Genomic DNA, 23,955 nt, shown 5'->3' on the forward strand with positions numbered 1-23,955 from the left:
AGTCAACTTAGCCTTTTATAGATATAGAATAAACTTGCTTAATTAGACCTGCTTCCTTATTTAGCTAAACTTTTTCCAGCCCAGTGAAGGACCCCAACTTCTCTTTCAGGTAATTGTCAGCAACACAGCAGTAAATATCAACACAAAGCAGATTCTTATTGTAGATCATGCAGGGAGAACAAAGGATAAAATATTTAACTACAGCAGTGTTTGACTATAGTCTGCGCAGTGAGAAAACCTGAAGTCATTTTCAAGGTCCACCATTTCTTCTTTTCAGTCGGGTCAAGTTTCTAAGCTTTCTAAATCTTCGTTTTCCAGCTAATGGAAAGAAAATAGGATTCCACTGAGTCTCCTATCTACCTACTCCAGGACTTCTGTGAGGATCAAATGAGATGAGGCACGAGAAAACGCTTCACAGACATTTGGTTAAAGTGTAAATGTTTACACCTGGCTCTAAAGCAAGTCGTGTTCCTGGGCTGAAGAAACTTCAAGGAGGCTAGTCAATAGGGAGAGGAACCTGGGTGTTGCTACGTGACGTCATTAGCCGGTGCCCACAGCGACCTTTTCCGGGCTGGCCATGGGGTCTCGGGAGCGTCGGCTGCGATTTGGTGGGCTGTCGCTCTGGGCCGGTGGCAGGGCCTGTGTCCCACTTGGGGGAAGCCTAGTGTTGCGTTGTGGGCGCCAGGTCTGCGGTGCCATTTCTCTGTAAATGGCCAGTGTGCGTCATGGCAGCTCCTGCATTGAGCATCTGCCCCCTGGTGGTCAGTGCGCATCATAGCAACCAGTCGGACAGTGGGAAGGACACTTAGCATAAATATATATAAATAAGTAGAGCTGTTAATATGGTGGTATAATGATTTTTTTAATGTTGTACTTAGGTATTTATTTCATTTGTGTTTAATTACCCTTCCTTTCTGCCACATGGGAGCTCTCTGAGAGCAGATGTTGTGTCATGTGTACTTCTGGATCCTTGACACCTTGACCACAGGGTAGATGCAGAAATCACTTCATGTATGAATAAACCCATCAAATAGTAATTTTAATTTCATTCCAGATTTATACTCAAATAACTTAATGGTTCAAAATCTCACAGGAAAAAAAAAGGAGCTGAAAAATGTGTTTTAATAGCTAATGACTAAAATTTCAGGTAAAGTAAGTTGTGGAATTTAGGTTTTATAATTCTGTGGCTTTCCTTTTAGCATTTAATGGATTAAAATTCATTCTAATACTTTAAACATGCTTTAAATTATATAGTGAAGCTTAAAAAAACTATTGTATATGTTTTTAGCTAGATATTCTTTATAAACTTTGCTTTTTTTAATTTTAGGAAAGAAAAAAAATACCTTGATTGCTGCTGGAAAGATGTTACTGTTGGGGACTTTATTCGCCTTTCTTGTAACGAGGTCATTCCTGCAGATATGGTCTTACTCTTTTCCACGGATCCAGATGGGATCTGTCATATTGAGACTTCTGGGCTTGACGGAGAGAGCAATTTAAAACAGAGACAGGTGGTTCGGGGATATGCAGAGCAGGTAAATAATATGTCGGCAGTTGGTGACATTAACATTTTCTTTTTAGAAAATGACTAAGCTTACTGTCACATGTATAGATAAAGAGATTTTAAATTTTATTTTTACCATTAAAAAATACAATCCCAGAAGGCTTAGTACAGCTCCAATATCAGTGGACGTACGCTATATTTTGTAGATAATAGGATATAATGACTTTGGAGTTCAAGCATTTCAGTTGGACAATCATATATTTTTTGGAACTGAATTAAAGGTACCTAATAGGATTATTTTGACTTTGGGTGGTGGGCAAACAATGCAACATACAGATGATGTATCATAGACTTTTATACTTGAAACCCATATAATTTTATTGACCAATGTCACCCCAATAAATTTAATTTAGAAAGAATTATTTTGCAATTTGGGAAATTATTTTGTAATAGAAATAGTCACCTTTTAATTTACATTTCTTAAGCGTAGACTTTATGCTATTGAAGCTGGAGACATAAATACATCATTGTTCCTAAAAATCTATAATTACGTATATACCAAGGCCTTTTAAGACTTTTGTAGCTTCTCATGCCACAGAGCTCCTAGACCTTTCACAGGCTGTGGTGAGGGAATCAAGAACTTTGAAGTTATATTCATTAGCATGAGTTTGAATGAAATCCAACTCTGCCATTTAATTACTGCGTGACTTTGAGCAACTCATGGACATACTTTATGCATCAGTTTCTTTATCTTAAAATGAAAATAATGTCTCCTTCATAGCATTGTTGTGAGACTCAAGTGAAGTAATATATGTAAAAGCATCCTACAAAATGCCTAAATCGCAGTTTTCCTTCCCTTTCTCTAGAAGCACTTGAGATGAAGTATTTTAAAATGTAATGGTCTTCTTTTAAATGAACCACTATTGGGTCAGATTTTCTTCACCTTATACTTGTAAGCCAGAAAATATGTTAGCCAAAGAATAAATACCCTTATCTTTAGTAAATTTCAACACCTGATGTCAGATTGGGCCCATCTTTCAACCTATATATTTAGATCCTCTGTGATTGATAGGCTGCTGAGCTTATTGTCATTGTCACTTTTGTAAGCATTCCTGTACCTGAGACATTTGTAAATGTCTCGTACAACTTGGAATTTTATTACATACCACTAAATATCTACTTTGAGGGTGATGCCGGTTAATTAATCAACACACTTTGGATTCAATTAAGGTTGAGCACTCTGACATTCCATGACCTCGATTGTAATCCTGGCTCTAAATTTTGTCTTGTTTTGAGACCTTTAGCAAATTATTGATCCTCTTTGTGTCTTGCTCTCTTCATCTATTAATTAGACCTAATTATAGTACCACATGGGGCTAGGAAGAAGAAATTAACCAGTTAACTGCCACAATATTTTGAATTTAATTAAAAAATGTCCGCCGCTTGTGTCTATAGACGCTTATGGCATACATATGGTTAATTAATATATTTAAAGTGTATAATATAGATTCCAGTGCATCAAAAGAACTCAAAAATATTATTAGCAAATCAAATTATATGATCATAACTCACGTTTTCCATATATATTAATATTTCACGAGCTGTATCAGTAGCATTTTTTGTTAGCCATAAAGCCTCGTAAAAATAAAAAAGGAAATGAGATAGGGTTGGCTTGGATGGTTCATAGTGAATCCATACCTATGTCTATAAAGGTATGGATTGGTAAAACTTTGCTTATTGCAAAGGTAAAACTTTGCTTATTGGTTTTATAAAACATTCTAAAATTACTGTTTTCTCCATTAGAGTATTTTGTAAGATATTGATGTCTAGCTCATTTTTTAACTTTTAAATAAAATTTGCTGGGATCAAATGCATATGTGCTCAAAGTCTTCACATATACATTTGCCATCAGAAAACATCTATATGGTCGAAGAACAACAACAGTGTTTTCATCTTTTCAGTGCCTTCTAGATAAAAGTGTTTACTATATGAGTAGAAGCTCTCTTCTGTAGAGTCCTGCATGGATTCCAGTACATGATTTGGACATTCCTATTGCCTGCCTATGTCTATTAATGCTCTAGGACCATTCTGATCCAATTTTTTTATTCATAATTATGCCTATACTTTTCTTCATTTGGGCAATTGGTAACATAAACTTTGTGGCAAGGAAGCCTTAGTTTTACCTTAAGAAATGGTGAAGGGAGAGACACTTAAATCGTAAGGGCTTAACCTTGAATCCTTCCTGTTTTATGATGTAAAATGATGTGTATGAATGTATATTTTAGGACTCTGAAGTTGATCCTGAGAAATTCTCCAGTAGGATAGAATGTGAAAGTCCAAACAATGACCTCAGCAGATTCCGAGGCTTCCTGTGAGTGACACATGGCTTACCTTTGTGGCTGTGAGTGGAATTGTGTGGTGCAATTATATTGAACGCGAGATTAAACTTTATGTCAGGGGTCCTCAAACTACGGCCCGCGGGCCACATGCAAATACAAATATTGTATTTGTTCCCATTTTGTTTTTTTACTTCAAAATAAGATATGTGCAGTGTGCATAGGAATTTGTTCATAGTTTTTTTTTAAACTGTAGTCCGGCCCTCCAACGGTCTGAGGGACAGTGAACTGGCCCCCTGTTTAAAAAGTTTGAGGACCCCTGCTTTATGTGCTTATATCCAAGTTAAATCACTAATAGTCAATATGTTTAGACAACTTATAAATTTGGTAAATATTTATCTATGTATATTTTTTAAAATAACAACAAAACCTTGTTCTTCAGCTAATCCTAGAATCTCAGTGGTGCAAGAATCTCTTACATAAGCTCTACATTAAGCCCAAGACATGCTAGTTGTTTGGAAGGAGGTGTTTGGACAGAACTGACAGCTGAAGTGACATGATAGGACGGTCCTGCAGTTAGAGGAGCACACGGACAGTCAGGTTGGCAAGAGTTAGCCAATGACTTGGAAACACATCAGAAGAATGATGACAGTGTTCATTCTGGAGGCTTCTTGTGGTGTCCACATCCCTTTTTCATGAGCAGCTAGAATTTGGGGTCTTGACTAATTTCATGCCTATCTTATGCCACCTAAGTGCTTTATGCTCTGAGCCAAGTTATTTACTCTTTTAGTTTCTTTATTTTTAAAAGGAGACAATTTGGCCTACTTCATAGGGGTAATCTTGTGATAAAATGGTAGAGAAAAGTTCCCAACTTATTTTCTGAGACCAGAATTATCCTTATACCATTACCCAGATACCAAAATCATTCAAAGACATTTAAAGAAAGGTCACTATCCCTCATGAAGCATATATGCAAAAATTCTAACAAAATTATAGCAAATCACATCCAACAATATATAAAAAGGATAATACATCATGACCAGGTTTTGCATTTGAAAATCAAACTATGTGATTCACCATATTAAGAAACCATAATTAACAAATTAAAAAGGGAAGTCCCAGTGACCATTTCTTAGATGTAGAAAAGTATCATTTCATAGATGTATAAAAAGTATTTGACAAAATTTAACTTTTGTTCTTGCAAACTGGAAATAGGGCACTTAAGAGCCTATAGTTAGCATCATACTTAATGGTAATAGACTATGTAAATGCTCTTTCCCTAAGATCAGGAACAAGACATAGATATTCACTTAACCATTTTTTTTTTTCAAACTAGAACTGGAGATTTTAGCTAGTGCATTCAGACAAAAAAAGGAAATAAAAGGCATAAAATATTAAAGAAGTAAAACTTTTATTCACAAATGGTGTGATGGTCTTTGTAGAAAAGCTGATAAAAATCTATTTTTAAAAAAGCTACATGAAATAATAAGTGGATTTAACAATGTTGTAGGAAACAAAAGCAATATAAAAAAACTCAATTGTATTTCTGTATACTAGCAATGAGCAAATAGATATGGAAATTTTAAAAATATAATGTACAATAGCATCCAGAAAAATAAAATACTTAAGGATAATTTGGACAAGAGATGCAAAAGGCCGCACACTGAAGATTATGGAGCACTGTGGAGAGAAATTAAAGACCTAAATTTAAGGTAGAGACATGTGTTATTCATGCATTGACTCAATGTTTTCATGTCAGTTTGCCCCAAATAGTTTTATAGATTTTGTGTAATCTCAGTAAAAATTCCAGCAGTGTTTTTTAGACATTAACATGTTTATTCTAAACATTTATATGGAGATGCAAAGGACCTATATTAACTAAAACAACTTTGAAAAAGAAGAAAGTTGGAGAGCTAACACCATCGGATTTCAAGACTTATTAGAAAGGTACAATAATCAAGCCAGTGTCATTTTGGTATAAAAATTGACCAATAAATCAATGGAAAATATTATGAAGTTCAGAAAGTTACACAGACATTTATGGACACATGGTATTTGATAAAGATGCAAAAGCAATTTAGTAAAGAAAGGTTAGTTTTTTTTTTAATAGATGATGCTGTAGCAATTGAATATCTGTATTTAAAAAAATAAATTACAATTTATACTTCTCACCATTAAAAACATTACTAAAAAAAGGGTACTATCCTTAAATGTAAACCTAAAATTATAAAATTCCTAGAAGAAAACATAGGGTCAATCTTCAGTACCTTGGGTTAGGCAAGTATTTCTTAGCTATAAGACTAAAAGTAGAATCCACAAAAGCAAAAAATAAAAGAACTTTATCAAATTTAAAAACTTTTTCTCTTCAAATGACACTGTTAAGTTAATGAAAATGTAAGTCACAGACTGTTAGAAAATATTTTCAATGTATATATATGATATAGGATTTACATTCAAAATATATAAAGGCATCTCAAAACTCAATAATAAGAATACAAACACTACAATCCTTAAAGTGGTCAAAAATTTTGAACGGACACTTCAGCAAAGAAGATATATGGATGACAAATATTTGTGTGAAAAGATGTAAGTTAAAACTACAGAGCACCAATGTTAACGTTACAAAGAACAACTATACCAGATGTAGGTGAGGTTATAGAGGGATGGAAACACTCATACTGCTGGTAGGAATGTCAAATGGTACAAATTACTTTGTAAAACAGTTTGGAAGTTTCCTAGAAAATTAAACATATACCCACTGTGTAATCTGAATACTAGAAAACAATGGTATTTAGAAACCGTTGCATCTTTTCTCCAGCCAAAGCAGGTAACACTGAGATAGCAAAAGCAATGGGCCAGAGCTTTGAAAACTTTCCGGTGAACTGCCTAACTTAGTACTCTAATCGAGAAAACTCAAAACCATGGTTTTTATTTTTACAACCCCTCTTTTGCTATTTAAAAATGAACCTATATGCTGTCTTTCTTACAGAGAACATTCCAACAAAGAACGCGTGGGTCTTGGTAAAGAAAATTTATTACTTAGAGGATGCACCATTAGAAACACAGAGGCCGTTGTGGGCATTGTGGTTTATGCAGGTTGGTTCTCACCATTGTCTCCTTAGTGCTTTTCTACAAGTTAATGTTTTCCATTCACTCGAAATGTAGCCTTCAGAGGCAGAAAGGAAATTTTGTCTTGATAAGCTTAATCATTGGTCTCTGTTTTTCTAAATGGATTACAAAAGCAAACTAAATTAACAATATTTATGATGCAACTACTTGTTATGAAATTATCTGCCAGAGAGGTTTTAAGATATGATATTTGCTGCCCAGCTTTAATATGCACATTCTCTGACATATTGTGTTAACTTACACAGGCCATGAAACCAAAGCAATGCTGAACAACAGCGGTCCCAGGTATAAGCGCAGCAAATTAGAAAGAAGAGCGAACACAGATGTCCTCTGGTGTGTTCTGCTTTTGCTTATAATGTGTTTAACTGGTGCCTTGGGTAGGTAAAATTTCATTATTTGCAGACATCTTTTCAGCAAGATATTCATTTAAAAGCATTTACTTTCAAAAATTTATGAATATCTGACTTCTGTAAGGAAGGTTTTATTTGCCAGCAATTTCCTCCCCCCCTCCCCCCCGCCTTGAATCCTAATCTCATTCTTTGTCCTGAAAAGCACTGATGTTAGATATACTCAGTTATACATGCCACAGTGCTTGGAACCAGGGAAGGGATCTAAGTAGAGAGGGACAGAGACAAGAGAATGTGTAGAATTTTGAATTTAAATTTGAATTTGTTTCAAAAACAAATCATTGGTGTTCAACAAAGTAAATACTTCATCCCTGTTTTTTTTAGAAATAAAGTTCTATATTTGCATAATATATATGTAGCATCCATTTGATATCTGTGTATTTTTTGAAAGGTCATGGAATCTGGTTGAGTAGATATGAAAACATACCCCTTTTTCATATCCCTGAGCCTGATGGGCATGTCATATCACCAGTGTTGGCAGGATTCTACATGTTTTGGACCATGATCATTTTGTTACAGGTAATTTCTGTTGAGCTTATCATAGAATTTTAAGATCTTTGCCACTTATTCAGCTATATTCAGTTGCGTAACCTTTTTTCCCCCCTTTTAACATTTTTTAAATTGTTTGGTTCTTTTTAGGTCTTGATTCCCATTTCTCTCTATGTTTCCATTGAAGTTGTGAAGCTTGGACAAATATATTTTATTCAAAGTGATGTGGATTTCTACAATGAGAAAATGGATTCTACTATCCAGTGCCGAGCCCTGAACATCACAGAGGATCTTGGGCAGATTCAGTACCTCTTTTCTGATAAGACAGGAACCCTCACTGAGAATAAGATGGTTTTTCGAAGATGTAGTGTGGCAGGCTTCGATTACTGTCATGAAGAAAATGGTGAGTGTTGGGTGTCTATGATAATCTTAACATTGATCATTTTACACCCACTTAATGGTTTGATAATTCTAGCATAGAAGTGCCATATTTAAGCATTGGGTACTTAAGTCATCCAAATGGGCATTAAGCTTAGTTGTCATCCAATCAGAAGGTAGTAGGTCAAAGTCCAGGAGTCTGCTGCCATGGTTTCTTTTAAAGGAAAGTGAATTACCAATAGAAGTAGGTTGAGGTTGTAGATGTGACAATGCTATTGCATTATAAATGCTTTTGAGAATCTAATGAGAATAGAAACCATATCCCTAAAAAGTATTTTGAAAATATTTTCAAAGGGACTACAGGCTCCCCCCTAATTCCAACATTCAGCTTGTTGGTATTTATTGATTATTGGTTAAGAACACCTACTCTATACTAATAAGAGGGTAATATGCTAATTAGACCGGATAGACAGGATGTCTTCCGGACATCCTTCTGGACAAAGCCGCAGCGGCTGCGAGAGCCAAGGAGGGCCAGCAGCCGCGGTGGCTGGCAGTGGCAGCAGCAGCGGGGGTGATGGGGGCGGTGCCTTCCCCTGATCAGCCTGGTCGCCTCCCGCAGATGGAGGCCAGACTGTGGCTTAGGCCCGCTCCCCGCGGGCAGCGGGGAGTGGGTCTAAGCCGTCAGTAGGACATCCCCTGAGGGCTCCCGAACTGTGAGAGGGGGCAGACCAGGCTGAAGGCACCCCTCCAGTGCACAAATTTTCATTCACCGGGCCTCTAGTTTAAGAATAAACAAGATGAGCTGAACTACGCGGTCTGTGGCCAGCGTCCATCTTCGTTTGTGCACTTAGATTAAACCAAGTGTTAAATAATCTGGTTATCAACCCTAATATTGTACCTTCCTTCTACATGTAGCAAGTATTTTCCTGGTTCATGATTTATCGAAAGGAAAGTGCATTACCAATAGAAGTGGAAGGTTGAGGTTGTAGATGTGACAATGCTATTGCATTATAAATGCTTTTGAGAATCTAATGAGAATAGAAACCATATTCCTAAGAAGTATTTTGAAAATATTTTCAAAGGGACTACAGGCTCCCCCCTAATTCCAACATTCAGCTTGTTGGTATTTATTGATTATTGGTTAAGAACACCTACTCTATACTAATAAGAGGGTAATATGCTAATTAGACCGGATAGACAGGATGTCTTCTGGACATCCTTCTGGACAAAGCCACAGCGGCTGCGAGAGCCGAGGAGGGCCAGCAGCCGCAGTGGCTGGCAGTGGCAGCAGCAGCAGGGTGATGGGGGCGGCACCTTCCCCTGATTGGCCCGGTTGCCTCCCGCAGAGGGAGGCCAGACTGTGGCTTAGGCCCGCTCCCTGTGGGCAGCGGGGAGTGGGTCTAAGCCGTCAGTAGGACATCCCCTGAGGGCTCCCGAACTGTGAGAGGGGGCAGACCAGGCTGAAGGCACCCCTCCAGTGCACAAATTTTCATTCACCGGGCCTCTAGTTTAAGAATAAACAAGATGAGCTGAACTACGCGGTCTGTGGCCAGCGTCCATCTTCGTTTGTGCACTTAGATTAAACCAAGTGTTAAATAATCTGGTTATCAACCCTAATATTGTACCTTCCTTCTACATGTAGCAAGTATTTTCCTGGTTCATGATTTATCAGTGTATTGGTTTTTTGTTGCTGCGTAACTAATTGCCACAAACTTAGTGGCTTAAAACAGCACAACTATACAATCCCATGGCTTCTGTGGGTCAAGAGTCTCTTGGGGTCTCTCACCAAACTGAAACCTACTTGTCAGCTGGGGCTATGATCTTATCTGAGGCTCAGGAGCCTGGTCTCGATTCACTGGTTTTCTTGGCAGAATTGTGTCTTGAGGTTATAGGGCCCTGGTCCTGCTTTTCTGCTGGCTCTCAGCCTGGGCCATTCTGAGCTCCTAGAGGCAGCTGAACTCAGCATGGCAGTTCGCTTCTTCCTGGTCAGTGGTAGACCCTCTAGCTTTGAATCTGTCTTCTTCAGGGAAGTACTGACACCTCCTTTAAAGGGCTCACCTGATGAGATCAGATCCACCTGGATAACCTTCTTTTACATTAACTCAAAGTCAACTGATGAGGAACTAGACCACACCTTCAAATTCCCTCTACCTGTGCCCTAAAACATACTGTTATCATAGAAGTGAGATCCCGTCATTCTCACAAGGTGTCTACAAGGTGAATTTTGGGGGCTGTCTTAGAATTCTGCCTACCACAGTCTATTACCGTTACTTAAGAAGTCTCTTCTTGTTAGAAGTTTTATATTTTTATTAAATATTTTTGTCAATTATTATGAATATTAGTAAGATTATGAATATCATGATTTCTGCCAATAGTGTTAAACTTAGACATCTCACCTTACCCAAAATTAAAATACATATATATATTATACTTTTTTTCTCCTAGGGACATGTATTTTTAAGCCTGTTTTTATTGTTACTTGTGAGTGTGAGAGATAAAATGTTGAGTATTTATGACAGTCACCATCTAAATGTTAAAAAAAATAGCTAGTCATATTGAATATAATGATACTCTGCATTATGTCTCATCTTTTTTATTGTATCTTTTATTACAGAGGCAATGTTATAGAAAATTCAGATAAGCCAAAACATAAAAATATTTCTAAAATATATTTTTCTTAATTTCAGAGAGGGAGGGAGAGGGAGAGAGAGATAAAAACATCAGCGATGGGAGAGAATCATTGATTGGCTGCTTCCTGCATTCCCCACACTGGGGATCGAGCCCACAACCTGGGCATGTGCCCTGACTGTGTATCAAACTGTGACCTCCTGGTTTATAGGTCGACGCTCAACCACTAAGCTATGCTGGCTGGGCCAAAAGAGGAAACATTTTAAGTCATCAATAACCCTCTCTAAACAGAGTGGACCATTGTAACATTTTAGTGCATTTCTTTTGAGTTTGTTTTTCATGCATACATTACTGTGTTTTTTAAACAAAAGTGGCATCACAGTGTGCTTTTACTTTTATACCCATTTTTCTTAAGACCTTATCATGACTCCCTTTCCATATCTCCTTATTCTTCTAGTGGTTACTCTATATTGCATGTAAGAATTCCCGTAATTTGCCCTGACCAGTTTGGCTCAGTGGCTAGAGCGTCGGCCTGTGGACTGAAGAGTCCCAGGTTCGATTCTGGTCAGGGGCATGTACCTTGGTTGCAGGCACATCCCCAGTAGGGGGTGTGCAGGAGGCAGCTGACCGATGTTTCTCTCTCATCGATGTTTCTAACTCTCTATCCCTCTCCCTTCCTCTCTGTAAAAAATCAATAAAATATATTTTTAAAAAAAGAATTCCAGTAATTTATGTAATTAATCCATCTTTTTAGTGTAGGTTGTCAACAGTCCTTTGCTGTGGTAAACTGTTGCAGTGATCTTCCCTGTAGCTAAACCACTATTGCCCATTTGTGAGCTTAGAGTTTTCTAAAATTATTTGTCCATTCATTCCTATTTTCAAGAAGTATTTTGCAGCAGTAATCTATATATATAAAAGGCTAATATGTTAAGTGTCCCTCCTACTGTCCAACCGGTCACTATGATGCACACTGACCACCAGGGGGCAGACGCTCAATGCAGGAGCTGCCGAGCTGCAGTGACTTGGCAGTGGAGGTTTTCGGGTGATGCACCCTGAAACCAGAGAGGAGGGAGCCCGATTCCTCTCAGGGCCGCACAGTTCCACATTTGGCTGTGGGTTATGTTGTTGCTGGGGCACTGTGGGCTCTGAATCTGGTTTACTGCACACTTGCATTTGTGTTCTACACCCTGTACGATAGCAACTTTGCAGAGTGCCCTCTTGCACCTCGGGACCCCTCAGGGGATATTGGAGAGCCGGTTTCAGCCCAATCCCCACAAGCCAGGTCGAGGGACCCCACCTGCCAGAGAGACCCTGCTCACTCTGCAGACACTGGGGAGGGACCACGGGAGGTTGGTTCCACGGCATGTCCAGCCCATCTCGCCCTGTCCTGCCCCACTGGCCGTCTTCTAATTAATTTCCTTTCAATGTGCACCAATCCGTGCACCGGGTCACTAGTTTTTCATAAAATACACGGTGGCAGGTACTGCATTCGTTTTTGTATTGGTAGCATTTTTAAATTTATATTTGCAACATTTAAGAGGGCTAATACCAGCCTTCTCCCACCCAGTCCCTGAACATGCATGCTGCTGCCCAGTGGTGCTTCTCTTCTGCAGCTCCTCATGCAGAGAAGATCCCAACTGCCTGAGAATCAAATGCTATCATGACAAGTATAATTGATAAGATACTTATTTGGGAACCATGAGTGTTGGACTACTTCTAGAAGGTGCTGACTTTGCCTGTGAGCACTTCTTGACCATATGCAGCTAGAACTTCTGGTCTCTTTCTTTGCAATGGCTTAAAAATTAGTCCATGTATACACACCACACACAAGGGCATGCACACACACACACACACACACACACACACTGAATGCTGAAGGGGGTGATGGTAGAGGTCAGTTCTCCCAAGAACTTAATTCTGGGGAGACATATTATTAATTCTGAGACATTATTTTTGCTGAAATGAAAACAAGTTAACCCTTCAGGGTTTTCTAGCAAAAGTATTGGCTAGGAGATATTACCATAAAGAATTTGGCCTCTTGGAAATAACCCCTTACACATATGTAATTAAAATAAATACATCTGACAAGACCATTTTATGTTTTCAAACCTTGCAACTTAGAAATTTGGTCCATGGACTAAGCAGCATACAGACAACTAGCAATCCAACAAGCACATATATTTGTTGATTATTTACTGTGCATTCAAGACACTGGACATAATCATAAACAAGACAGATAAGGCCCCGGTTCTCCTGGGGCTTCTATTGGAGAAAATAGTCACAAAAAAATTAATTTTTAAACCAAGAAAAATATTAAATAGCAAAAAGTGCTTTGCAAAGAATTAAAAAGAGGTGATATGATATAGAATGGTTGAAAGCCTACTTTGGATTGGATGACTGGGCAAGGCCTCTCCCAGGGGGGACATTAGAGCCCAGATCTAAATTACATGATCTGAAGTTCAGGGACAAGAGTCTTACAGTGAGGGAGCAGCTCGTCTAGCCTCAGGCTGAAATGAGCTTACCAGTTTTCAAAGTAAAAGAAAGGCCAGTGAAGCTGGGTTTTAGTGAACGTGTGGAAGGAGAGGCAAGAAAGCTAGAGAGGTCAGTGGAGGTCAGGTAATTCTGAGTTACGTAAGTCAAGAAAACGGATTCAGATTTTACTCTGAGTGAACTGTGAAGCCACTGGAGAGTTTTGTGCAGGGAGTGATCCAATCTGCTTTATCTTTTAGGAAGTCACTCTAGCTACTATGTGAGGAATGGATTGCTGAGGGGCAAGGAGACCAGTTATGAGGCTATTGCACTAGTCCAGTTGAGAGATGATGATGGCTTGGACTAAGGTAATGGAGATGGAGAGAAGTCAAGATATTTGGGATGTATTTTGGATGAACAAAGGACAGCTCTTGGTGATGCTATGACAAGTGGGGCTGGGGAAGAAGAGAAGAATCAGGGAGAATCCTACATTTTTGGCATAAGTAACTACATAGTTAGGTACCGTTTACAAAGATGGGAAGACAGAGAAGGAGCAATTCTGAGGGAGAAGAATAGGGGAGTTCTATTTTCACATGTCAAATTTAAGTTATCTATCATTTATTTATTCAACAAGTATTTATTGAGTATCTATCAACCATTGCTTTGGGCTCTGGAGATATCCAAAGCAGGTAAAATGGTCTGCCCTTTCAGAGTTTATATTAAAAATATAAGCAAATAAGATATATAGTGTGTAGATGATGGTAAGTGCTGGGATAAGATTTATAGTAAATAGTGTAGTTAGATCTGGGAAATCTCCATTGACAAGGGGATCTAAGAAACTTGAGGAAAGTAATGGAGGGAGCCATACAGATATCTGCTGAAGAACCTTCTAGACATCCAACTGGAAGCATCACATGGAGAATTGGATTCCAATTAGAAGTCAAAGTTGAAGGTATGGGTTTGGAGGTCATATGCAAAGAGATGCTATTTCAAAGATGGGACCAGATGACATTGCCAAGAAAGGGTTATAGGTGGAGAAGGGAGGGAGCTTCCACAGCAACCCAATGTTTGAGGCTTGGAGAGGAGAGAAGACAGCAGGAGAAACTAAGGAGGAACAGCCATTGAAGTAGGAGGTTGAGGCTTGGGGAGGAGAGAAGACAGGAGAAACTAAGGAGGAACAGCCATTGAAGTAGGAGGAAAAATAGGTGCAAATGGTGTCAGAGAAACAGGAAGAGCCATTTCAAGGAGAAAATAGTCAGCTCTGTTGGACATTGCTAAGAGTTCAAATAAAATACAGGCAGATGCGATCATTGGATTTGGTAACAGGAAGCTCGTAAATGACCTTGACAAGAGCAGTGTCAGTGGAGAGACAGGGACAGAAAGCCATGAGATTCGTTGAGGAGAGATAGGTGTAGGTGAAAGGGGGGAGAACTCTAAGGGTGGAGTCCTTGAGAAGGCCAGAGGGTTGGATGGAGAGCTTGAGTGGAGGGTTTGGCATTTGAATCTTTATTCATAGTAGGAAGACAGAGAGTTTGGGTACAGATGCAGATAGGTTGGTTGATTCAATGATGGGAAAATAAGAGAGTTCCTAACTGAATGCTTCTCCTTTTCTCTATGAGGTAAGTTCATTAGCTAAGGGAGGGAGCGGTTGGAGGCCAGGTTTGAAAAGGGAGGAGATGGTACGAAATAGCTATTTTAAGTAAATGCCTGACATATTCAACTTGCAAGTAGTTCTCAGGTACTGACGCCGTGTGATTTTTTTTACCCCTCAGCCAAGAGGTTAGAGTCCTATCAGGAAGCTGTCTCTGAAGATGAGGATCTTGCAGACACCCCCAGTGGCTCCCTTGCCAATATGGCGAAACCGAGGGCCCCCGACTGCAGGAGGGCTCATAACAGGCCTTTGGGAAGTAAATCCTCAAATCATCTTGCTGGGAGCTGTTCTGCTCTAGGAAGTGGAGAAGGAGCCAGCGAAACGCCTCATTCCAGACAGGCTGCTTTCAGTAGCCCCATCGTAAGTGTGAATGCGTGGCTTGACTCTTGTCCATCAATAATGAGTAATGCTGGAACCTCCTCATAATTACAATAGAGCCAAACACTGTTGTCTTTTCAACCTGAGAAGAGACCACATAGTTGCAATTTAGTGTGCGTGCCATACATATAATTAAAAGTATAAACAAACAATATCACAACCTCCTAATTTGGGGGATAACTTCAGTGTTGAGAGAGAATATATCATTTCTGGGGGGAAAAAGGAATATTTCTGATTAGGGCCAATCATGTCTGAGCTTGAAGAAGGCTGCCTTCTGTAAGGACCGTAGCTCACTCTCAGAAAAGCTAACCAGAGTTATCTTGTACACAGGTAAGTATGTACAAATCATTGGTACCCTCCAAGAGCTTATTTTTTATTTTATTTTATTTATTGTTAATTCTCACCCAGGGATATTTTCCCATTGATTTTTAGAGAGAGTGGAAGGGCGGGGGAGAGAGAGAAAGAGAAAAAGAAAGAGAGAGACAGGGAAACATCGATGTGAGAAAGACACATTGATTGGTTGCCTCCTGTAGGGCAAGGATTGAACCTGCAACCCAGGTATGTGCCCTTGACTGAGAATCAAACCTGTGACCCCTTGGTGCCCGGACTGATCCTCTAATTACTGAGAAACACTGGCCAGGGCTCTCACATTTATTTTGACAGTCCTTTTTGTAAACACAGCTTTGCTGACCAGAGCCCAGCTTTGGCCAGCTCTAATATCCCTTTTATTATGGTTACGGCGCAGGCTCTCAGTCATGCAAGTCGTCAGATTCCCCAAATGAGGTATTTGGATTGACTTACATCAATAGCATTTGTTACAAAGACAGAAGTTGCAAACTTTTCATTAGTCTGAGGTCGACTTCAGAATGCAGTAATCTCTATGTTCTGAAGCCAGTTATTAGTCAATGTAGAGATCATTGGTCCAATGAAATCATTAGCTTCTAATATCTCTCACTCAATCCCAGATGTGTTCCATAGAACAGACATCTCTGAAATATAAAATTTGAGAATCCTGTTCATACCAGGCTCTTCTTGGAGATTCGCAGTACCCAGTAAGCTCTCTGAAAAGTGATGCAATAAAGAAACCTGTTTTAATTTAAACATTTTTTTTCAACGTATTTCAGTATGGAACTCTTTGTTTGGTTTGGGGTTTTGTTTTTTGTTTTGTTGTCTTTTGTTTGCTTACTATGTATTAACATTGTGAGAAGGATGCCTCCGGGAGTATTGCTCCAACCCATGGAGTCTGACAGGCACTAGCTGGTGGTTTAATCATAGACCTTGATAAAGATCATGCAACAAGTTTCCCAAGCATCCCTTGGTTGACTAAACATCAAGTGAGAAGTCTCAAACTTTACTACTCTCTTCTACTGACTTTGAGGGAAGGGCTGTTCTCTGAGTACCGAGGGCCCAGCCAGTCCCCAGCTCAGGGTTACTATGTTTGAGATGCATGAGGAAATGTGGGCAACTCATTTAGGAACAGCCCCCAGGTTATGAGAGCCTATGAACTCCATCAGTCTGCAACAAGATTCAAATTTTGCTAAGTCAGGTACCACAGGACAGCAGATGTACAAGTATTTAGATAGAAATTTAAGAATGGTTTGTAACAGCAGATAACGTGGACCTTTAAAACCCATTGTGAGCCTGGCAACCTGAAGGTGAGTATCATTCAAAAAAGAAAAGGAACATTACATTACTTGGGTTTCTGTTGTGCTGGTCTCATCCCACCCACTGTCTCCTTTACTTTATACAGCCACCCTCTGAGGTAGGTGTTATTCTGACCATGATTCAGAAGCTCAGAGAGTGAAGCAAGCTGCCTGAGGCCACTAGCTAGTATGCAGTGGATCTAGGACCTGAACCCAAACCCATATGATTTCCAACCTGTACTCTCTTCTTACTAAGCCTATGCTAGTTCTCACCAAACTCCTAAGCATAGAGTACATGCCACAGTCTTCTGAGTCTAATGTCACTTATCTCCATATTTTACTTTTCCCCCTAAATCACCTGGCTGGCTTTCATGCATTCAGGATGCTTTGCCAGCCAACTGCGTCTAGGACTTCCCTAGAGTACACTGGCATTTTTGTGAACTTGATTTGAAGTTCCTCATTTGACTCATCTGAAAAATTCCTAAGGCAGTTGATTGTATGTTACTGGATTATAAACAGATTTCTACTACGACATTCTTTGCTAGAACTAGCACTCCTAAATAAGTGTGAGGAGTACTGTGTTAAACAAAGTGGAGTATTTTTTTCAATAACAACTTGTTAGAGCCAATTTACACAAAGAGTTTTTAAGAGGAGGGCGCAGAGTAGAGTTGCCATATAATTGTGATGATCTGAAGTCTCTTGTCGGAACCCTCAGGAATGCCTCGTGGAATGTTATTAGGAAATAACATGTATATTAAATATTTTTTTTAGAAGAGTAAAGTTTACTGTGTCATGATTCCTATATTCTGGTTATAAAAGCTACTTCTCATTTAGATTTAAAACTCTCATTTTTAGACATTTGTTATAATAACACTTTGTCTTATTGGATCTCCAGGAAACAGATGTGGTGCCAGACACCAGGCTTTTGGACAAATTTAGTCAGATTACACCTCAGCTCTTTGGCCCAGTGGATGAGACTATCCCAGATCCACCACAGGAGAGTTTGTACATCATTGACTTCTTTATTGCGTTGGCAATTTGCAACACAGTAGTGGTTTCTGCTCCTAACCAACCACGACAAAAGGTAAGGTCTCTAATGCAAACAAAGGTCACCTTCCAGAAGAGAACTTTGGATTTAAATGTACCTGTACTGGTCTTGTTATGTGGATAATAATCAATAATAATAATAGCCGCTAATAATACCATCTTAACATTTATCCAGCAGTTAATCAGTGCTCTGCACTTACAATGTTCTAAGTGATTTTAGGTGCTATTACTCCACTGTAATTTTCTGTCTTACAGTTGAGGTTAAGTAACTTGCCCAGTCACAGGATGGTTTTGTGGGGAAGGTGGGATTTGAACCCAAGAAGTATGGCCCAGGGCTACTATATATTTTGCTTCTAGGAGGGTAGCTGAAGAAAGCGATTCTTGTGGAATGTGGCTCTGTTCATTTTGCTTTAGTTTTTTGGTGTGTTTTCTTTTTTTACCAAATTGAAGCTTTTTTTGAGGCTTTGGAGACTTTCATCATAGTATACACTGTATTAAACAAGATACAAAGTATTAGATTTATTATCATGTTTCATGAGAATGTACCTTTTTCATGTACCAGTTGAGTTAGCTTTAAATCAATCTATCTGAAATCCAATACATCTATAATACACCAAGGTTCTGCAGTTCCCACAAAAGCTGGATTTCTAAAGTCTACTTGTAGCTTAGAATTCATGGAAAATTCATTTTCAGTTAAAAAGAAAAACTCGTTTTAGAGATTGGTGATTCACCACTTGCTGTGCTGGCTTCCTTGTGTATCACTATCTCCCCTTTTGCACACATCCACTTAAAATTCAATTTGCAGCACAACCCAATTAAATTTTAATTTTCCATCAGATCATTTTCTTTTGGCAACTCCAGAGGTGGTCAAGTTTAACATAAAAATAATTTACTTCCAATTAAGCTTTCATTTGCTCAGACACTCTATTTTTGTAAGATTTCAACTAGAAAGTTGCCCTTTGAAAAGTGATTATGTAATTAGAGAATAAATTGTGGAGTGTTCTGTTTTCTCCCAACATGATACTTTATATACATCTATTTTCAAAGCAGACATCTTTTAGTGTTTTCTGCTTAAGAAATATTGATACCTTATCTCCAAAGAATATAATATTGTATGGCCGAAAATAAAATATAGGTATATAGGAGCCTAAGTTTCATGATATTTCAAGGTAGTGATAGGAAGGCAGTAAGAAAGGAGCTAATTAGAATTCTCGTGGAATACAGAAACCTCATGTGTGATCGAAAAATTGACCATCATGAGTCCCTCAAACTATCATAAAACTAATAATCTTTAGAAGAAAACTTTTTAATTCCTTGGGCATTTCTGAAGGAGAAAATTTTAGGAACCAATTAATTGCTCTTCACGATTGAATATGCTACTAGTATTATTGAATACTTAATTTGCTTACAAGTTTTAAATTGTTATTGCTAGGATGCATACAATAAAGATTATGGGTTTTTCTATCTTTTAAATTAGCTCATTAGGAAAAATTGCTAATAAGTACACACACTGCTGGCAATATTAGCATTTTATGTCTTTTGCTATTTGTCAGATTTCGTCCTGAATGGTTGCAGAAGTTCATAATGCCATCAACATTAGCACATCTTTTTCAGTATGGCTCTCTTTATTTTTACTGATGTTCTCTGTGGCAGTTGTAAGCATGAGGCCAGTTGCTATCTATTTAAGGGAGTGGTAACTCTTTGTATCTCATTTTCCCCCCAGTTTGACTTCAGAGTTGTCTTTTGACTGCATTATTGAGACCTTCCCAAATTCCTTCCTAGATCCGACTCTCTTCACTAAGTGGAATGCCCATTAAGTCTTTGGAAGAGATTAAAAACCTTTTCCAGAGACTGTCTGTCCGAAGATCAAGTTCACCATCTCTCGCCAGTGGGAAGGAGCCATCTCCTGGGGCCCCGAACGCCTTTGTGAGCAGACTCGCCCTCTTCAGCCGAGTGAAACCGGCCTCACCTGCAGAAGGAGAGGTCTCCCAGACAGCCGGGAGCCCGCAGGGCCCCGGGAGCTCCGCTTGCCCTCCAGAAAGAGAGAAACAAAACGGTGATGCAGGCATCGCCAACGGCAAGGTGGACGCCCTCCCTGGACAGCCCTTGACCTCCAGTCTGTGTTATGAGGCGGAGAGCCCAGATGAGGCGGCCTTGGTGTATGCCGCCAGGGCTTACCAATGCACTTTGCAGTCCCGGACACCAGAGCAGGTCATGGTGGACTTCGCTGCTCTGGGACCATTAACATTTCAACTCCTACACATCCTGCCCTTCGACTCAGTAAGAAAAAGAATGTCCGTTGTAGTCCGGCACCCCCTTTCCCACCAAGTTGTGGTGTATACAAAGGGTGCTGATTCTGTAATCATGGAATTGCTGTCCGTGGCTTCCCCAGGTGGGTTCATACAGGACTGAGGGTGGTGAGATGAAGGGCTCAGAGATGAAAAGGCCACTCTCGGTGGTTGATGAAAACAAACAGGCAGACATGTGGGGATCAGTCATACTTGGCAAAGTAGGGAAGGCTCAGTAGGATTGGGTGAGAAAGCATCTAAGTTTGGGGGCTACCCAGACCTGGGTTCAAATGTGGCTGCTGTCATTAGCTATGTCTTGATAAGTTACCTGACTTCTGTACCTGAGTCTTCAGTAAATGGGGATTATAGTACCTTCTTTATTGGCTCCTCAGAGGTTTGACATTGTACTGTATACCATATAGGTACAGCGAGCAAACTGTAAATGCCTGATGAGGGACTGATAGCATTGTTATAGTTATTGTCACTGTCGTAATTGAAGGTGTGGGAACAGGGTTGGTATTCAGTTCTTGGTACTTTCCTCTCCCCAGGGAGAATGGGAACAACGGGAGGATGAATTCTGGGGTTCCCTTTTATAAATGTACAGAACTGCAAGGCCTTTTGTTTGTTGTAGGTTAAGCTATCATTTTAAAAAATATGTAATTGGGCCGCCTGATGGGAACCCTTGTGTTTTGCTAATTATTTCAGATGGAGCAAGTCTGGCAAAACAACAGATGATAATAAGGGAGAAAACCCAGAAACACTTGGATGACTATGCCAAACGAGGCCTCCGCACTTTATGTATAGCAAAGAAGGTGAGGCTGCTTAGCACACGACTCACTCTTGCCTCCCAGGTAATTTAATTTAAGAGAACCTGACAGCCCTCACCAGGTGGCTCAGTCGGTTGGAGCATCATCCCAGGCACCAGAGGGTTGCAGGTTGGATTCCAGGTCAGGGCTCACACCTGGGTTTTGGGTTCCATCCCTGGTTGGGGCGTGTACAGGAGGCAGCCGACCAATGTTTCTCTCTCTTTTTTCTTTCTCTCTCTCTCTCTCTCTCTCTCTCTCTCTCTCTCCAGCTTCCTGTCTTTCTAAAAATCAATAAAAACATCTCCTCAGGTGAGGATTAAACAAAAGAGAGAAAGCTGACATCCACTGGGCTACATTTGTATCAGGGGCAGGATCATTTCATGGAAAAGGCAGAGGGTCCCTTTTGATCTTGAACTCTCCATTCTTACACCTATGTGTGAATAGATAGGAAGTGCCTCACCCCCTCTACTCCAGCTGCTTTATAAGAACTTCAATGTAGATTTCTCCCTCGCAGCGGTTCTCAACCTGTGGATCGCGACCATCGGAAAACACATATAGCATATCAGATATTTACATTACGATTCATAACAGTAGCAAAATTACAGTTATGAAGTAGCAACGAAAATAATTTTATGGTTGGGGTTCACCACAACATGAGGAACTGTATTAAAGGGTCGCGGCATTAGGAAGGTTGAGAACCACCTGAAGATGAAGGAAAATTCATCATTCATTCCTTCTCAAGGAATTCCTCTTAATTTTTATTTGGAACATGACTTTCTTGCTTTACCAGCATGGTCTGTTCTCTCTTTTTTTGTTTACAAATAACTAACCCCATAAACCAACCATCCAAAGACATCAGAGGTGCTGCTGACTTCATACTACCTCAAACTACTAGTACACCGTTGGAATCATCTGAACTTAAATAAGTGGAGACTTCTCCCAAGTGCATACTCTCTGGTTTAACTGAGTAGATTAACCCAGTTTCCTCATGTATGGTCCAGAGATACTGAGCTATAGGCTCCATTCATCGTCAGTGTTACACTAGGCTGATCATAGAATTTGGGAAGCGTCTGATGAGGGTATGGGCCTGGCACGAGTGTGCCCAGAGAGAGGAATACCTAAAATAAGTTGATGGCTTGCTATTTCTCCAGGAATTGGTCCTGGCAAGATTGTCACATGACTGCCTTATAACTTGTTTCTTCCCCCCATAGGTCATGAGTGACACTGAATATGAAGAGTGGCTGAGGAATCATTTTTTAGCTGAAACCAGCATTGACAACAGGGAAGAATTACTGCTTGAATCTGCCATGAGGTTGGAGAACAAACTGACTTTACTTGGTAGGGAGACTATGCTGTATTTTCTGAATGCAGGAGTTTGGAACACAGTTGACATTTCTGTTATTCACCCCCCCCCCCCACACACACACACAAACGCACACTTTGATCTAATAGATATATGTGGTTCTGCCCACCCTATGCCGTCTCATATCTACCCAGCTTCCAATCCCTTCTATTCCGTCCTCCACTGCAGTGAAATAGACTTTATTTGTGGTCGAATCGGGGTGGTCTTTCTTAAAGAGGTCATTTAAAAACCCAACTTGGAACATAGAGTACAAATCATGTAAACATCCTGGTTCCAGGGAAGAAAGCTGAAGTGTCTTGCCAGGCACTGGATACCTTACTTAATATGTGCTGTCTTTTTGAATCTGCACAACAAATCTTCATTTTATTTAGAAGAAACTCGGAGCACAGAGCAATTAGTGACGTGTCCAAAGCCACATGCTCATAACTGACAAAGCTAGGGAGGCACTCTGGCCTGCCTGGCTCCAGGGCCCGTGTTCTTTATTCTGCACCTGCAGCTGGGCTAATGAAATGTATTTCTCTGTTTTCTCTGACTTCCTGATTTCCACTAAAGGTTGCACACTGACACCCCTTGTGTCAGCTTGAGCTGTATCCTGAAATCTTCCGGAGCACTTTAAAAAATGCTGGTGTCTGGGATTGTAATTCAATTGCTCTGATGTGTGGCCTGGACATTTGAATTTTTAAAAGCTCCCCAAGTAATTCTAAGAGGAGACAAGGTTGGAAACCACTGCCTTAGACCTAGAGATCTGGTTTCCAATATAACCACTAACATCCCAAGGAACCAACCTCTGGGCCCCATTCCTCTGGTTCAGAGAAAAACAATGCTCTCTCTTAGCCTCTGGCCAATAGAATAATGATGCCCACTGCTAAGTCCTTTCTCAGTGACACAGTGAGTACTCTGGGTCGACATTTCCTCATCTGAAATTCCAAACTCTAAGATACTCTGTGGGCCAGAACTCATTGGACAGCAAAATCAGGCCTGATTTGATAAGAGTGTTTATAAGTCTTTATTATCCTAATTAGTGTGAACATGTGTATGTTATGCTGCAGAAATATTAATATGCTAGATGACCATATATTACAAAATATGATACATGCACCATATTATCTTTTTAAAATCTGCAAAACTTTTTAATTCCAATACTTATCTGGCCGTATTTCAGAAAAGGGAACTGTGGACTTACACTAGGAAAGAGCATTGAAAATAGGTATTATGCCTTATTGACAAGAGCATTCTTTAAAATTCTGCTCTTACCCTTGGGAGTATCATCCTATCTAATAATAGTCAAACATGGTAATTAACCATACCTCCGACACGCTTCCCATTGGCTAATCAGGGCGATATGCAAATTAACTGCCAACCAAGATGGCAGCCGGCAGCCAGGCAGCTGAACCGAACAGGAGGCTTGCTTGCTCCAGTGATGGAGGAAGCCAAGGTTCCCC

General features: G+C 39.8%; 1 protein-coding gene across 6 annotated transcripts in view; it reads left to right on the plus strand.

The window, feature by feature from the left end:
* ATP10D (ATPase, class V, type 10D) overlaps positions 1-23,955 on the plus strand; it is an 86,788-nt gene that overhangs the window by 36,106 nt on the left and 26,727 nt on the right. For all 6 annotated transcript variants that reach the window (XM_005853135.2, XM_005853133.2, XM_005853134.2 and 3 more), the window contains 11 exons: positions 1,328-1,532; positions 3,787-3,872; positions 6,827-6,933; positions 7,212-7,343; positions 7,765-7,892; positions 8,013-8,265; positions 15,110-15,348; positions 17,905-18,093; positions 19,839-20,448; positions 21,050-21,156; positions 22,362-22,488. In XM_005853135.2, the coding sequence (XP_005853197.1) occupies positions 1,328-1,532; positions 3,787-3,872; positions 6,827-6,933; positions 7,212-7,343; positions 7,765-7,892; positions 8,013-8,265; positions 15,110-15,348; positions 17,905-18,093; positions 19,839-20,448; positions 21,050-21,156; positions 22,362-22,488 (2,183 nt within the window). The remainder of the gene's footprint in view (positions 1-1,327; positions 1,533-3,786; positions 3,873-6,826; positions 6,934-7,211; positions 7,344-7,764; positions 7,893-8,012; positions 8,266-15,109; positions 15,349-17,904; positions 18,094-19,838; positions 20,449-21,049; positions 21,157-22,361; positions 22,489-23,955) is intronic.

Source organism: Myotis brandtii, unplaced genomic scaffold (assembly GCF_000412655.1).
Source record: "Myotis brandtii unplaced genomic scaffold, ASM41265v1 scaffold10, whole genome shotgun sequence".
NCBI classification, from domain to species: domain Eukaryota; kingdom Metazoa; phylum Chordata; class Mammalia; order Chiroptera; family Vespertilionidae; genus Myotis; species Myotis brandtii.